General features: G+C 34.2%; 1 protein-coding gene across 2 annotated transcripts in view; it reads left to right on the plus strand.

The window, feature by feature from the left end:
* The window catches only part of LOC144440990 (multiple epidermal growth factor-like domains protein 9), a 32,536-nt gene extending 15,192 nt beyond the window's left edge, over positions 1 to 17,344 (plus strand). The window contains exons 2-7 of one of the 2 annotated variants that reach the window (XM_078130492.1): positions 4,426 to 4,630; positions 6,134 to 6,273; positions 7,739 to 7,888; positions 8,234 to 8,518; positions 9,237 to 9,521; positions 15,864 to 17,344. In XM_078130492.1, coding sequence (XP_077986618.1) covers positions 4,426 to 4,630; positions 6,134 to 6,273; positions 7,739 to 7,888; positions 8,234 to 8,518; positions 9,237 to 9,521; positions 15,864 to 15,871 — 1,073 coding nt within the window. In that variant the 3' untranslated portion in view covers positions 15,872 to 17,344. Of the gene's footprint in view, positions 1 to 4,425; positions 4,631 to 6,133; positions 6,274 to 7,738; positions 7,889 to 8,233; positions 8,519 to 9,236 lie in introns of both variants that reach the window. The other variant, XM_078130490.1, reaches the window with a different exon arrangement.
* The last annotated feature ends 447 nt before the right edge of the window (positions 17,345 to 17,791 follow it).

Here is a 17,791-nt window from a genome sequence, read left to right on the forward strand (position 1 = left end):
ATGTTTTGAATTTGTTATTCATATCAAATTTTGTGAAGGAGAATGTGGTCAACTTGTGCTTGCAGTGTTTTCTGCTGCATTTTCACTTGCTATGATCGTCAAAGTACAGGCACTGCAAGCACTTATGCAAATACCCTCTGAGTTTACATGTACCACACTTGCACTCAAGGTGTCATGGGTTGTCATATTATATGTATTTTGTGTGTCGTCGTGGAAATATGTTTGCAGCTTGACATTTCATTATAAAAAGAAAACATGTGGCCTGTTACTTGTGCTCCAAGCAACAACAAACAATTTGTACCATTGACTACTTGCGTTGATGTGCACATGTACACTGTACTGCAGGTATTTACACACTTTGCAACACTGAAAACGATATTTGACTACTTGCATTGATGTGCACACATACACTGTACTGCAGGTATGTACACTGCTTTGCAACAGTGGTTACACTGAAAACACTAGTTGATTACTTACATTGATGTGCACACATTCACTGTACTGCAGGTATGTACACTGCTTTGCAATACTGAAAACAATATTGTATACCTTGTATATATTGTATGCCATGTAAGTGTTGAAAACCACATAGAGTAAATCTGGAGAATTTACGATTACTGTTTCAGGTATAAATTATGTGATGATAAGAAAACCCCATGATGAGAGTGCCAGTGAGGCTACTTTGCATTTGCACTCACTCATGTTTGCAGTGTTTTCTGTTCTGCATTCACTTGCTTTTCTTTTGAAAATTCCTCTGGTACTCAGGTACTCATGTTACATGTGTACCTAAATGCTGACCTAAGCAAATACAATAACAACAAACTTGGCATTTAAAGTTGTGAAATCACAGCAACAGAGAAGAGGCAAACTGATAAAATTTACTTCCCTAAATTTAACTTTTGATTCTTTTGGCAAGGCCAGAGTACTTGTAAAACATACTACATACAGTATAACAAAAGCTACTTCAGGAGAGTACCCGTATTTCTTGTACGTTGCTCTGTAAATGTACATTGTACGTGTTTTCACAACTATAAAATTTTGCCACTGTAGGGTCTTCAACTACGTATACTAGTAGTCACCAAAGACAGATTGTTCTACAAAATGACAACTTTCTACCAAACAACCCCAGAAGTGTTTCTCTCTCTAACTACCAAACTAGGGCATCTTTTCACCTGGTATAACAATGTACAGACATGTGTTTACGTCTTTAATTCAATATCAAAACTTTTGTTGTCTATTGTATATCACTGTCTACATAACCTATTTTGGGTTTCTGTTCACCTGAGTGTGTAGGGTGGAGTAACTTACACGGGCTTTGTCCTCGTTTTCTTCTAATTTATGTATTGAGGTACCATATTTGGCAGAATTTAGACCATAAAGCTTTCATGAAGTACCGGTAGTCAGTCTACTTACAGACCTGTATGCATGTGAAGTACTTTTATTTATACCAACATATGGGCAATTCTATGTGAGAGCATTTTGTAGAAGTTGCAGTGTTTTCTGACATTTTCTCAACATAACTTGTAGACAATACAGTCACTCATATCATAACTGAATACTAATTAAAAGTGCTTTAGTAGAGTTATAGGCATAAACAAATCTGTATGTGTGTGTATGTATGCATTTGTGTACCGTACATTTGTATGTATGTATGTGTGTGTGTGTGTGTGTGTGTGTGTGTGTGTGTGTGTGTGTGTGTATAAAAGACTTAAAGTCAAAGGCTGCCTGACCGATTGCCTTGAGATTTGGTGAAGACATTACTTTGGGTGTCTAAATTGTTCAAATGAAAGTGATCCGATCAGTGGTTTTCAATTACGTTCAATCAAAAGAGTAATTTTCTATCAAAATTATCGGTTTTGTAATTACAGCACAGGGAGCTCAGGCTCAGTTAGTTTTGTTTACAAATACAAACAAGTAAACAAATAAATAAATAAATAAATAAGTAAACACACAAACAAAAACAAGTTAACAAACAAACAAAATAAAACGACAAATGAGTAGATACATACATGTGTAAACGACAACAAACCAATGGACAACAAACACTACAACAACAACAACACCACCCCCCCCCCAGATGTGACCATTACGGGGGGGGGGGGGGGGGGGGGGGGGGGGGGGATTAGTGTTTGTCTGTTGGTTTGTTGTCGTTTACTCATGTATATACCTACTCATTTGTCGGTTTATTTTGTTTATTTGTTTGTTTACTTGTTTTTGTATGTTTACAAACGTTTAAAACACGTGGGCTACCTATTTGAATATCCAATTTAAATATTCATATAACCTTCGTTATGGATGTTGATCAGTCTCAACCCTTTTGGGTTATTTTCAGATGTGACCATTGCGGGGGGTAGTGTTTGTTTGTTGGTTTGTTGTCGTTTACTCATGTATGTATCTACTCATTTGTCAGTTTATTTTGTTTGTTTGTTTGTTTTCTTGTTTTTGTTTGTATGTTTACTTGTTTATTAATTTGTTTACTTGTTTGTGTTTTGTTTGTTTGTTTACTTGTTTGTTTGTATTTGTAAACAAAACTAACTGAGCCTGAGCTCCCTGTGATTACAGTGGAAGTCTGTGAGGTATGGTTACATAATGTTTCATTATCACTTGGCTAAAGTCTGTGGGATGTTCCATTATCCTGCAGGGGTGTTTTCCTATGGATAAAGGTACTTTGAGACTAGCAATACAGACATCGTTGATAGAATTGATATTGCAGTCTCTGATCGAAGCCTGTAGACAGACCAGGATGGATGAGTGTTATAGTAATAGTAGCATAGAAATTATTTACATTGTCAATATTATTCATCATTTCCCTGTATGTGTGTATGTTAAATGTTTTAAGTCAATAGTAATTGATTTATCTGGGTGTACTAGTAGACTATGAGAAAGGAATTGAAGAAGTAATTGATAAATTTAGGACAGAATGTAATATGATATTGCACTGTTTGGTGTATATTTAGATGTTAGTCTGCAATATTGTTTCTTCATTTTGCCAAGGAAAATAGAGTGACCTAAATGGGCCTTGTCACTATGAGTTGTTAGACTTATATGTATGTGTGTCTATACATTTATATATATACATGTACACACTTGTATTATATATTTTGGACATTCTGTTGTTGGCTGTATTTGTAATAATACTAGAAAATGCATGAATCATGACGACATTGTAATTTTCAAATGCCATCACATTAACCTTTAACCTTTATCCCAGCTGATTCTTCTATTAAAAAGAGACATAGTGTCTGTGTATGATGCATAGATATACGTACAGTCAGGCAGTGTACATGTCTGTATGCCCTCAGATTGATCCGTTTTAAATTGCACACACATTAATGGATGTTGAGAAACACATTCTCACTGGATGAACAATCCTGTCTGATTCAATTGACATGACAGTTTGCCATTTTTTGATGGTGATACACCACTATTATGATGGATGATTCTTAGAGTACTGCAGCTGCTCTAACTAATTTGCTTATATTCTGTGTGTTTGGTACATTTGTATGACATAGTGTGGAATCCAAAGTAACAGAGAATTCATACATACATTGTGCGTCAGGTGGAACCAGCATAGATTTCTATATACCGGTACATGTACAAATCATGTAGTTTTTTTGAGCAGAGCAATCCTGGTATTAAAAGTATTTAGGGAAACTCATAAGAACAGTTGGGATCTTTAGAAGATTTTACCTTAAGTTTGCTTTAATATGGCAGACAACTAATACAGATATTTACTGATACTGCTGTCAGTGAAAAGACTGCATAGTAGAGAACCCTACTAAAATGACTATGGAACTCAGGTAGATTTTACCTACTTATATACCTGGTCTCAATGAAAAAACTGGCACAAAACAATGCTAAAATGAATGGGTAATGCAGAGAACCCTGGTAAAATGACTAGAGAACTTGGGTAGATTTTATCTACTAATACATGTATACATGCATACTAGATTTCACCTACATGTACTTTAATATTCTGCCTTTGATGGAACACTAGTAGAAAACCTTGGTAAAATGACTTGGGAAGTTAGGTTAATTTTACCTACTTCATACTTACCTCCAAAAGGAAAACATTCAGTTATTAGAGACAAGCTAAACATTTATATAATAATTTATTGTTTTAGTCTCATGTAGACATGTACTTGCATTACCACAAGTGTATTTACTTATAGTAATGTTTGTGTGCTTAGTACATGTATGTGTGTGTGTCTGAGGTATGTAATGATATCTAAAAAAAAAAGGGTATCTGTGACTTGGATGTGTGACTCACACAAACTCAAAAATGATATCTGTGATCCGATACCTGTGTGTCTACACATACATACAAAATTTACATACATGTATTACATTCTATGAAGTGAAGAAGTTTATCTTTGAAAGTCTAATAAATCCTAAATGTATTCAATTCTCTTTTTTTTTTCTCAGAATGTACAGGGAAATGTGATGAGTTAGGAACATTCAATTCAACCTGTGATAACACAACTGGTATACTGAGTTGTGTGTGTAAATCTGGATACCAGGGATCACTGTGTGATAGCTGTAAAGATGGTTACTTTCACTTCAACTCTTCACAAACATGTCAACTATGTGACTGTAGTACTAATGGAGCACTTAATAACACATGTGATAGGTAGGTATTTATTATTTGTATTAATTACAATAAACTTTTCTTCCAAACACAAACTTGAAATTTGTTACCTGAAAATTTGTTACCTGAAATTTGTTACCCGAGTAACCTGAAATTTTTGACTGTAGTATACTTCATCAGTCTTTTTCTTAATCCATGATTCAGAACACGTCACCTTATTATGGACACATGAGCCTAAGAAGGGGTAATGGGAACAACAGTTTGTACTGTAAAATTGGATTACCAACACTAATGAATTTTCAGTTAAACTTGACTCCTTCGTCTATGAAACTTTTATCAGAAGTATTAAAATATTATAAAATTATTAATATTATATGACAGATTTGTCAATTTTGTGCAAAGGGGAGAAGGACTATGTGTATAGGATAGAAATTCCTTTCAAGTATAACACATATGTTCTACTTACTGAAGCATACTATGACAGAACCCCATGATGCATCAGTGCAAGTGTGGCGTATTCTTTGTACATGTTTACTCATGCTTGTACATGTAGTGTTCTCTGCAGCCATACTTTCATGAGCTATGCTTGCGAAAGTGCAGCAAAAACACTGCACACATGACTGCAAATATCTCTGAGTAACCATACTGACACTCTGATTCATATGGAATAGGGTTCTGTTATTATTACATATGTTTATTCAAAACAACAAAATTTCATTAAAATAATGCTTTGTGATGATATGCTTTTATTTACAATGAATAATCCTGCCTTCATTTGCATATCATTTGCATAAAGGTATGCAGTAATGCATTCAATATTGCACTGACTGTGAAAATACCACTAGTACACATGTGCATCAGTGCAAGTAATCACTGGTACATGTATGTTATTAACATAAGGTCAATAACTACCAGTAGAACTCAAACCTGACATTCAGACATATTGAATAAATGATTTTAATGATGTCATATTAGCATAGATATATATTGAAATGTCAAGGAAACTCCAATTATGCATTCAACTGGACTAAGATCGCCAGGAGACAATTCTAATTCCATCAAAGACATGCATCGACTTTAACATGAAAGTGACCATATGGATGACAATGGGGTGTTTATTTTGGAATTCTAATTCATAAAACAACCTTACTACATTTTTCTACTTGGAAATACAATGTAAACGAATATATGTCAAGTTCATATTTGTAACTCACAAAATTGCAGAAAAGTTTGTTATTGCACGTAAACATTTATATATTTTTCAATGTTTTGCAATTTTTCGAGTTACAAACAAAGACTTGATATATGTTCTTTCACAGTGTATTTCAAAGTAGAAAAATATAGTAGACTTGTTTTTATAATTTGGAATTCACAGATAAAATATCCAATTTCAACCCATATCGCCACTTTATGTCTGTCTGAATCAAGGTTTTATACAAGTATTTTCATGGGAGATTGAAACTCAGCTAGTGTCATCATGCTTGGTGAATTTGACATGAGACATACGTATATTTGACCCATGGTTTTGTTTTCTTCACTTAACAGGTTTGGACACTGCTTCTGTAAGGGTGGTGTAGAGGGTGATAAATGTGACAGCTGTACGGATGGCTACTATAATCTGACTGCAAATGGATGTGAAACTTGCAAATGTAACGGACATTCACAGCAGTGTGATAAAATAACAGGTAACAGTGTTTTTGCTATGGTTTGGGAACCCCGGTAACAGCAAGCGGGAAAGGGGTACATTTGTATATGTTGTATAGTTTCTCACACAATCTGCCATAATTTTGTTTGGGAATCCCCGGTAAAATTACTGGGAACTGTGATAGATTACCCACCCTTAACAAAAATACTGGGTAAGATTTCCTAAGTCAATGAGCTGACATACATGTGCTGTAACTATTCATTCAGCCATACACACTCTGGTAGCACATCAGACCCGGGACATCAGACTACTACATACAGTAGTAAATCTGACAACATGTGTTCATGTATTACAAGACAGTCTTTCTAAGCAGTGTTATTTGTACTACGACACTATTACATCAGAGAGATCCATATTGCCTTGTAGGCTGTAACAGCCTCTGGTGTTACCCAGATCAGACAAAGAACTATACAGAACTTTTATTCAATCAAACGAACAATTTTAAGAAGTAGCAGTGCCTGGAAGCCATATCAATGTGCTTCATTAGGAGAGAATAAGAATAATCATCAGATGTCATACAATGACGTGCTTTCTGTTCGAGTGCTATGTCAATATGTATACATTCCCAAGCACACTGTGGGCCTCTGTGTTCAGTTCTAAATTTCTGACACCTCAAAGGAAAATTAGGGCACTGCCAACACAAATGAAGAGTAAATACTGTTATGTGTTACTGCTTTGGTTACATCTAAGTTAGTCAATGTATTGCAAAGAAAGTGAAAAAAAAAGTGACTATCGCATCATTCAGCTATCGTGTTCAAGTGGCACAAACTGAGTTTATAAGCATTTTTATGTGGGTGAAAATACTTGGACTAAAACCTAAATTAAATACTGTTAATATTGATATCTGTGTTCAGTGACATTTAAGTGTGTCTTCTGGTATTACTAGCATTAATAGGCATGTCCTTGGCATTTTAGTATAGTAGTCGTGGTTAAGAATGCTTCAGTATACTACCGAAAATTATACCCCCCCCCCTCCAAAAAAAAAAAAAAAATGAACAAAAAAGAAAGAAAGGAGAAAACATGTATAAAGTGACCTTATACCCATTTAACTTCAAATAAAATTTGGATAACAAATTAAAAATAAACTCAGCTTACATGTATATCCCATTAAACTTCCAAGTAGTGTATTTTATATCCAAGACATGTTGTCAGTGAAATGTTCTGTTTTCTAGATGTTTGTGATAGCTGTAGTAATCATATACATGGCATGTTGTCAGTGAAATGTTCTGTTTTCTAGATGTTTGTGATAGCTGTAGTAATCATATACATGGCATATTGTCAGTGAAATGTTCTGTTTTCTAGATGTCTGTGATAGCTGTACATACTAGTACATTATATACACAACATATTGTCAGTGAAATGTTCTGTGTTTTCTAGATGTTTGTGATAGCTGTAGTACATTATATACATGACATATTGTCAATGAAATGTTCTCTGTTATGTAGGTGTTTGTGATAGCTGTAGTAATCATACCATTGGTAATCATTGTGAAAACTGCGAGTTAAACTACTACAGAGATGACACTATGGGACCTGAAGATGCCTGTGAAAGTTGTCCCTGCTCAGAGCGTACATCATCACAGACATGTCACTATGGTGAGACAATCACACTTTATTCTGTACACATTACAAGAGCATTATGTTATTGTTGATATGCAAATCTTGAGGGCGCCCTCACACACAGATGATCCCAAATTATGAATGCTACATGTATATATGAAAAATAATGTATATATGAAGTTCAGTGTTAAAAAGTCTGATACAAAACATGAAGTGACAGTACAAAATAGCCTGTCAGAGATTAAACACAACATAACACAACACAACACAACACAACACAACACAACACAACACAACACAACACAACACAACACAACACAAAACATCTCAAAACATACTCAAATCCAAATCATAAATTTTATTTTATTTCATCTATGATAGACCCAACATACAACAATGGTACAGGTGATGTCATATGTGATTCTTGCAAAGAAGGCTACTCACTACCAGTGTGTGGAGACTGTGCTGACAACTACTTCATGGACAATGTGACTTGTATCCAATGCGATTGTAATGGTAACATCAATGAGACAGACACTGGGAACTGTGACCCCATGACAGGTCAATGTCTTAAATGTCTGTATAACACCACAGGGGACCACTGTGATGAATGTCTACCTGGTTACCATGGTGATCCAATCGACGCCAAAAACTGCACAGGTCCAGGTAAATTAAAGCATGATTCAAGACTTGTTCATCTTGTTTTTGTCATGAAACAGACTTCAATATTTGCATATTATGTTTGAAAATATTTGTTGAAAGATCCAGGGCAATATTCATTTGTTGTACATAGTATGGTACTGAGGATAATTTTGATTGTTCACTTTCTATGTTATGGCAATCATATTGTGAATATTTCAATGCGCAGTGATTTCATAAGGGATGATTAGCAGGTAAAATCTAACTGAGTTCCCCTGGTATTCTACCAGGGTTCCCGACCAAAAGTATTTTACAGGGTACAGAAATCTATCCAAAAGTTACCAGATTTTCACTTGTGTATTATTAATCATAGTAATAGACCTCAGCTCCCCAGTGATTTTTACTGAAGTTCCTGTCCAAAGTATGATATTGTTAAAGTTGTAGCTGATGCCCTCATCTCTCTGTTCAGTATGTTCCCAACCTTAAAACAGAAAACACTACTGAGTACGGATTTGCATAGATTGTAGTCACTATTTCTGATTATACCCCAGATCAGCCAATCACAGCTAGTTCCCTGGGTAATTTAGAGGTTATCTCTTCCTGGGGTATGGAACAATGTATGGTGACCTTTGCAAGTTGTAACTGACCCCCCCCCCCCCCCCAAAAAAAAAAAAAAAAAAAAAAAAAAAAAACCTTTGCACAAACACCGAGTACTAATTTGAATATATTACTGTCACTATTTCAGATTATACCCCTGATCAGCCAACCACAGCAAGTGCACGTACCAACATCATTACTATCGCAGTCATTGCACTTGTTGTGATCATCATAGTCGCCGTCGTTATCGGATTCTACTGTTACAGGCAAAGGCATTACAGGAAAACGCCACTACCGTTCTGGACAATAGAGCTACGCAAAGACGACAGTATGTCATTCAACGATTACCACAACTTGGACTCGTCCCTTATTGACGATGTGTTAGTTGCGCCGAGGGGACAACTTAGAATGGGCGACCCAAACAACTATGAAAGTATGAACACTTAATTTGATGAATACAGGAGTGAATGTCAATTGTTATCAGTCTATTTAGCTTATTTTTTGTAGATAGTGTACTATATGTATAGAAATGGACAGACCATTTTTCTGTTTCATATATTTATCTAAAAAGTGGTTGAAAATGATATTTTTGGAAAAGTTTAGGCGTTCAAAGTTTTTGCTACAAGTACCAAGTTGTCGAATGTTTATACATGTCAGTGTGACCCTTCATATAAATGCATTTAGGTGAGGTATCCCATAATGAACAAAATTTGAGTTCTTTTTATGAAAAGTAAATATTGCTTTTTTCAGTGATCTTGTTAGAGTTTCATAACAGTATCATGTACGAGTCGGTGTCCGATCAAATCTCATCAGTGAGCAGATTGGTTTATAACATTTTAGAAGCATGTGAATTGAAAAAAAACTGAAAATCACCACTGAAACTGTATCTGTCTCATAGAAAGCCCAAAATGAATCTTCATATTGGAGTCATACATGATAATTGTTATACATGACGCGTTCAGCATCAAAGCACACCATTGGGTTAGAAACCATCAAATTTATTCATTATCACATGATTTGTGTGAAAATTTCATAATTTACAACCATTTCAAAGTTAAATTTAACAATTAACGTGTTTGTTTCCTTACCAAGTAAAAAGGACACAAAGTGTAACAAATGATGGAAATTGACAGAAAATTTACGAAACTCGATGTCAAAGGTCATGGGAATACAGCTTGCAAAAGTGTAGTCATGAAGGATACATATTTTGTGTTGAACTGAGAAATTTTTAATGCGCAGCAGAACAGATCTGTCTTATGTTTCTCCTACAATATGTTCCACCACAGAAGTGCAGTCAGTGACTTAGTGTAACTGTGGTCTAGCCAATAACCAATCAGCATCATCTATAATGGTTGTATAATCAGAATTTGCATATTAGGTAGTTTTATACCAGGTGTGAATTTGGCTTTATAGCCAATAAATCTGACATGAACCAAAGTGAGAAGAAAACATGTAAAATTTGATGAGGTGTGATGAATTTAATTTACAACCAGGATAAAATGATATTTTGAAAATATTAGTTTTCAGTCTACCAAAAATATTTGTCCCAAATCAGCGATTTGCTTTAAGGAACGTATTTTATATTCAATAGTGTAGGAGTCAGTTTGTACTAACAATAACATCAATGCCACAGTACTCAAATCATTAAATAAATAACCATTGTTGAATTGTTTTGATGCATGAGAAAACCCACCAATCATTTCTGTGATAGGAGTTTTGCAATCTGCTAATTTTTTTTTGAAGTTTATAAAGTTTGAGAACTAGTATTATTGAAATCATAGCATTCGCTTAAAACTGCAGTAGCTGCAACTGGACTATTTTTTTGAAACGATTTTGTTAGATGCAGTGATTTACTGGAGGTGTGTTGAATTATTATCACTAGGTAAAATTATGTGGGTATCTGTACACGTACACATAACATGGTAAGGAAACATGTATTTTATGGTAGTCAGTGCCTCCATCGACCAGAACACAAAATGTAATCATTCATGAGACACGCCATGAAAGAATATGTTGCTATTGCTATGACAGAAAATATACCACCAAGCTTGTGCCTCGATATTGAATATTTAATGAGCACTACCATATATGGATATCAAAGCAAGTCAAACTAGCATACACATGGAATCAAAACTAAGCTTTTACACAAAATTGAAAGCTGTCAGTGCACTACATACGGTATGATAAAAATTGGCCACTAATCAACAAGTACAATATCTTTTGTAAGTAACTGAACAATTTTAGTGAAAATATCTATGATTGCTTGATGAAAAAAAATGTCCCAGTTATAGTCAGTGCAGGTTTAAAGCAGGGTGCAATGAATGCTAAAGATAAAACCAAAATCATGTACGCAAGGCAGTGTGCCCTCTAGTGATAACCAAATTTTGTTGTTGTGAGTCAAAATGATAAAAACTGGCATTTCTTGAGTCACTACATAGTAAGAGATAGGAGAACACCAAATTTTGGTGTGTCACTAGAAATTATGTGCGTCAGTGGTGCATCAAATTGGCTTAGAGGGCACACTATACGCAAGACATTAAAACATTAAATTCTTGTTTGTACATATTTTAATAGGAAAGCCAAGCTGTGAACTGAATTCGAAAGTATGAGTTTTGAAATATTACTGAAGTTTGTGTAGTTTTTTAGTACATAAATGTCTTTCAAGGGAAATTTTACTCCAGTAGAAAATAGCTGCCTGCTTTATAAGGTGAATCACTTCAAATTATAGAAGAGTGAAGTACAAGAAGGGAAAATTAAAAAAAATTACGAAAAAACCCCAAATAATCAAAAAATAATGTTGCAGTGTATATGCAACAATGACATGTGGTGTTGATGTTTTATTTTAACATGAACATCACTCAAAGAGGCTTACTTTGTTTTTACAGCAACTTTTTTTTTCATATTTATTTTCAAACTGCGTACCTTGTATGCTTGGTAGCTGTGTCTTTTGTATATACTCTGCTCTGGCAAATAATTCTTTGAAAAAGAGAGAAAAGAACTTAGTATAAAATGGAAATGTTGATATTTCAATGGAAATGTTGATATTTCAAGAGTGCAAGTATTGCAAGTGTTTAATAGTTAAGATCATTGCATTCCTATAAAGCTCTATTTGAACATTAAATGTTTCACATCTGTGCCCCCCCCCCCCAGCTTAATTTGAATATTTAGTGTGATCACATCTGTAGTAATTCACTTAATTTGAATATTTAGTATTATCACATCTGTAGTAATTCACATAATTTGAATATTTAGTATTATCACATCTGTAGTAATTCACATAATTTGAATATTTAGTATTATCACATCTGTAGTAATTCACATAATTTGAATATTTAGTATTATCACATCTGTAGTAATTCACTTAATTTGAATATTTAGTATGATCACATCTGTAGTAATTCACTTAATTTGAATATTTAGTATTATCACATCTGTAGTAATTCACTTAATTTGAATATTTAGTATTATCACATCTGTAGTAATTCACTTAATTTGAATATTTAGTATTATTACATCTGTAGTAATTCACTTAATTTGAATATTTAGTATGATCACATCTGTAGTAATTCACTGAATTTCAATATTTAGTATGATCACATCAGTAGTAATTCACTTAATTTGAATATTTAGTATTATCACATCTGTGCCCCCCCCCCCTTAGTTTGAATATTTAGTATGCTCACATCTGTATTAATTCATTTCTAGTAATTTGAGTATTTAGCGTTATCACATCTGTGCACTCACATCTGTGCACTCGTCAAACTTAAGTTGAATATTTAGCATGATTGCATCTGTGCACTTAACTTAATTTGAATATTAAGTGTAAATCTAGCTAAAGAGTGTCATTGCCAAAAGTGTGTAAATGTACATAAGGGAGTAGCCTGTATTAATACCCCCTTGACTGGTGATGCAACTACACTTGTTCACTTCTACTAGTCCTGTAGCAATTTCAACCTACTGTTTTTATTCACACTGTTGTGAGATTGTTTGTATGTATAAATTTACATAATATATATAATAAGTACCACATTGTAAATAATTACCACGCTTGTTCTTGTCCAAACTCCTCTGTGTTCATTGGAGATGTATATGTTCATTTACATAATGACTTCATTTGAATAATCAGACAGTCTGCCATATTGTAACCATTCCCTGTTGTGACCAATCAGCTTATACAGACATCATCAAAACTCAAATCTAGGTTTAAGTTGCTACGAGGACAAGCTAGACAGGGAACAAGTGTAGCAAAGTCATAGATCCAGTGAGTAGATACTAGGTAATATAAAAAAAATGCCCAGTAGCTGTACTAACCTTAACGGTACAAGTGACCAAAAAAAAGCAAAACTTTCTCTTTACGATGGTTAAAATCATCCAATAGCAGTGTTTATACAATGTTACATTCCTGTAGCGTAATCACATCACAAGTAGTACTCATGTGTAGTGTAGAAAGAAACATAGAAGAAAATTACACATTTTTCAACTCTGCAGTACGCTCATTGATCAAAAGTTAAATGATAATCATGTAAATCTTATTTCATCCTGTGTGAATTTCGTAATTTTGTGGGAACGGAAAACAAATTAGAACATTGCAAAATCATTATTGTATTTCCTCGTTTCATATGATTGTGTTTTGATCTATGTAGTAAAGTATTTTCATAACAATTTGATATTCAGTATTCCAGTTATTCCCGGATCATTATTCAGGCATTCTATACATTCTCTTTCATGTAGGGGAAAGGCTAGTGTAGAAAATAAAAATAATTTTCAGACATTTCAGCTGTTTTTGTGATCAGTTTTGTGTAATCAGAGAGTTTTAGAATGTTTTTATCATGTTTATTTGAACTAGAAACTTTGATCAAAGAGTGAATGTATATACAATAGGACACATATACATCCGGAAAATTCTTCTTGGATGTCAAAGAAGAGGCTGATTGTATCTTAGCTGCATTTTTTTATGCTAAGGGAACCAAGAAGAGTCATTTTCACAGATCCTGCATTGCGTGATTTCTCTTAAAGTATCGTTACAAACATTTGTGGTATGATATGGTCAAATAAATAGCAGTCTGTCGATTAGATGTTCGGCAAAATACTCCTAAGAAATTACAGTACAGTAGTTTGGATTCTTCTGGATATTTCATCCTGTGTGTAGACAGCGAATATGATAGATGGTCAGAAGTGACCAAACTAAGTTACGTTTAACATTCTACAAAATACTACTCCGGCAACCGAGGTCTCGGTTTTAATACCAAGAGTGACACAAACTAAAACTATTGTTGTATGTGGTAGATCACACCAAGTGGGTGATAGCGATGCTGCTGTTGTGCAAATCGAATCACCCCGTAATCAAGATAGTGTCAATGTTGGAAGTCTGCAAAAATGTACACTGCATGATCATGGAAATCACCAGAAATGCCACCTTACATTCAATACCTTATATCAACATAGTCACAACAATAGTTTTACGCTGTGTCTGTCTAGTAAACCGAAACGTCAATTGCCAGAGTAGTATCTATACAAAGTTGGACACCCAGCAAGCCTAACTACAACATCTAGAAAAGTGTATTTTAGCAATTATGGGTGTGTCTTATATTCAGTTACATTTACAAATAAATATGAATTGTGTTGGTCATCAGTATTATTACTGGAAATGTTAATTTTGTCATTTAATTATAGTTTTAGGGATTCAATACTGCATAAATAAATAATCATGAACAGTTGCATTTTTTGTCAAGACTAGATATGTAAACAAGAATTTCATAATAAAATGTTTCATATTATTTTGTGATTTTCATGATGTTTTAGCAAATTTAGGGAGTAATGAACTGAGATGAAGTAATTACAGTAGAAGGAAGTAAGCTGTGACAGTGCAGGAACAATCAGAACAGATACGATTGTTGCATGTCTGTCTCTTGCAGAGGGTGATTTAGTAAACAGGACTACATGAAGGACAGCACATGTCCCTGTCATAATTTTGACAGACAAAACAAAAAGATGCATCATATCATTATTGTACACTACGTGCAGACTATACCATTCAGACACAAGCAGCAATTGTATCCACTCTGACTTTCATTCCTCCACATATTATTTTCTTCTGCTGTATATTCAATATGGTCCATGTGTAATATACCTCTTTCACAACCTATATACATAAACCTACATCTACGCATTCCTGGAGGCACACAAAGACTGTTCAATCCAAATGAGAATTTTAAATCTTTTCGATATCTTGGCTCGTTTTGGAAGCCAATAAAATGTATTTCTTGTTCTTCGCAGAGGTGTAGTAATTAGGATCACAACAGTTGGACGGCATGCTTATAATTATATGTAAATTTATGCAAAAATGACACCTGACATACTAGTACAGGGTCACAAAAAGGTCATGGTGCAGAAACTATCAACTACATTTTGTTCCAACTTTTTCTGACGACAGTCATCTTATGGGTTGTCTACAAAGGATGTTTTGTGGGTGCAGACCATACTCAATTAACGTAGAAAACACCAAGGAATTAACTCTGTAAACATTTACTTTTATTTTGTTCAAGAAAACTTTAACCTAATTTCAAGTTTTGAAAAAATCTGGGACCACCTTACAAAATTTTGAAATAACATTCAAAACGATATCAGAATTGAGTAGTCATTTTAGAATCCAATATGGCCACTGAATCCAATATGGCCACCGGATACTGTGTTAACTGTAGGGGAAATATAAGATTGGCAATTTCCTTGAAAATAACATTGGTAAACCCCCTAAATTTCTTTTCTTATTTTAAAGGACCATGAACAAGCTTTCATATGGCAAAGTTTGAAGACTTGAAGAAAAAGGTTTGGGAATAATGTAAAATGATACCGCCTCATAATATTTGGAAAAGCAGGAAAAATCATGGCAATTTGGAATGTTTTGACTCATATTTCAAGCACCACAGAACCAGTAATGTAGGTACAACTTGTCATGACACAGAACCAGAAGGGTATATAAAACCCATATTATTTTTTAGAACGCATTCAACCAGGCTTGTTTGTGCTATAATATAATTGGAAGTACACTTTGTGTCATGATCATCCAAAAATGGGGCCTCAGTGATAGACTGTGCCACTTGCTGTGTCCAACAGAATTGCTTTGTTCCTGAATATCCTGAAATTCCATGGTTTCATATATCAATGTCCCAAATCAAAATCAAAATAATATTTACAAATGTAGCGGTAGATACTTAGTATATACATGCTTAATTTTCATGTCACCATCTTTATGGTACAACAATGTATAGTATAGTTTTAATATACCAGCCTGCCTATCATGAAAAGATATAAAAAAATGGTTTGAAAATTTCCTCTGTAATGTTTTGTTTTATGTGTATCTGTCAATGTGAGGGACATACTCCCATCATGCATTGTAGCTCAGTTTAGTGGTCTGAGATTGTAGGCATAAAATAGTGAGCAATGGAGGGGGGGGGTGTTCTCTGTGCTGTTTATGTGAGTGACATACCCCCACCATGCATTCAGCATTCAGCACTGTAGGCAAAAATGTTGGTGGGTGGAGGGGGGGTTGAGGGAGGTCAGGAATGAGGGCATTTGTCAGTATATATTGAATTTTACTGTGATCCTATTTTAATCAAGTTTACTAGCATTTGTTGGATCTGTAAATTTGTAACGAACTTAAAAATCAGAAGTTTTTGAGACAAATAAGTTGTAGCCCTCCGTTAAGTATAAAGTACAATATCATATAATTATAGCATTATTTTCATATCATTTTACAACCCATCAATCTCCTCCTTTTTGTCATCATCGTGAATATTTAGAAATGTAAGTAAAATAGATGATATTAAGACTGTAACATACGTCACGCCGCACCGCCCTCTCTGGCCAGCTCTATCTGATTTGAAATGGGTTGACCTATGTTTGAGGGCGCCGCATCGTGACATACCTTACAGACCAGATTATCGTTTATTATGACCCTTTTGATATACATAATTTAGTGACAAATGTGTACTATATTTTGTTTGTTCGTTATGTTCCATTGTCTCCTCCAACAACTTCCTTGGCACATAGTATTCCTAATTTCAGAATCAATTTAAACAAAATATTATGTGTTATGTATCTTCTGTTAAGTTATTCGGTGCTTTTTACTTTTTTCTACTTTTGTATTGTTTATTAAGTGCCTTAATTACTCCAAACTTTGTTGCTTGTTGAAAATCTTCCTCAGTACATATGTGCACTTTCGTTCTTTTTCTGAGAAATAAACACAGGCATGCTTTTTGTATGGGTTATGTTTGATTCTGTTGCATTTTTATTTAAAATGGCTATCCCAGTGTTGTCATATCCATAATATTGAGTTTACACTATTCTTATTAGTCCCCAAAAAAACAGACACAGGTGGGCTTTAGGAATAGCCCATATCATTCAGAGTGTCCATGGTCAGCCATATCTCAGACACCCACAACTCATTTTCAACCAAACATGTCACAAATGTCAATCACTACTGGGTACATATGCAGATCATTTAATTTTGCGCCGAAAAAAACTAACATTTACATTAAAACATGAAGGTTTACCAAAAAGTCTACTCTATGGCCATAATATAATTAAAAATTGACGTAATTTAAAGTTTTTCTACTTGAAAAATGAATGTATTAAATTAACATATACCAAGTATGTGTTTGTAACTCAATACATTGCAAAATGAGTAAAAATGATTGTTAATAC

The sequence above is a fragment of the Glandiceps talaboti genome, chromosome 10 (assembly GCF_964340395.1).
Source record: "Glandiceps talaboti chromosome 10, keGlaTala1.1, whole genome shotgun sequence".
In the NCBI taxonomy this organism is placed as follows: Eukaryota; Metazoa; Hemichordata; class Enteropneusta; family Spengelidae; genus Glandiceps; species Glandiceps talaboti.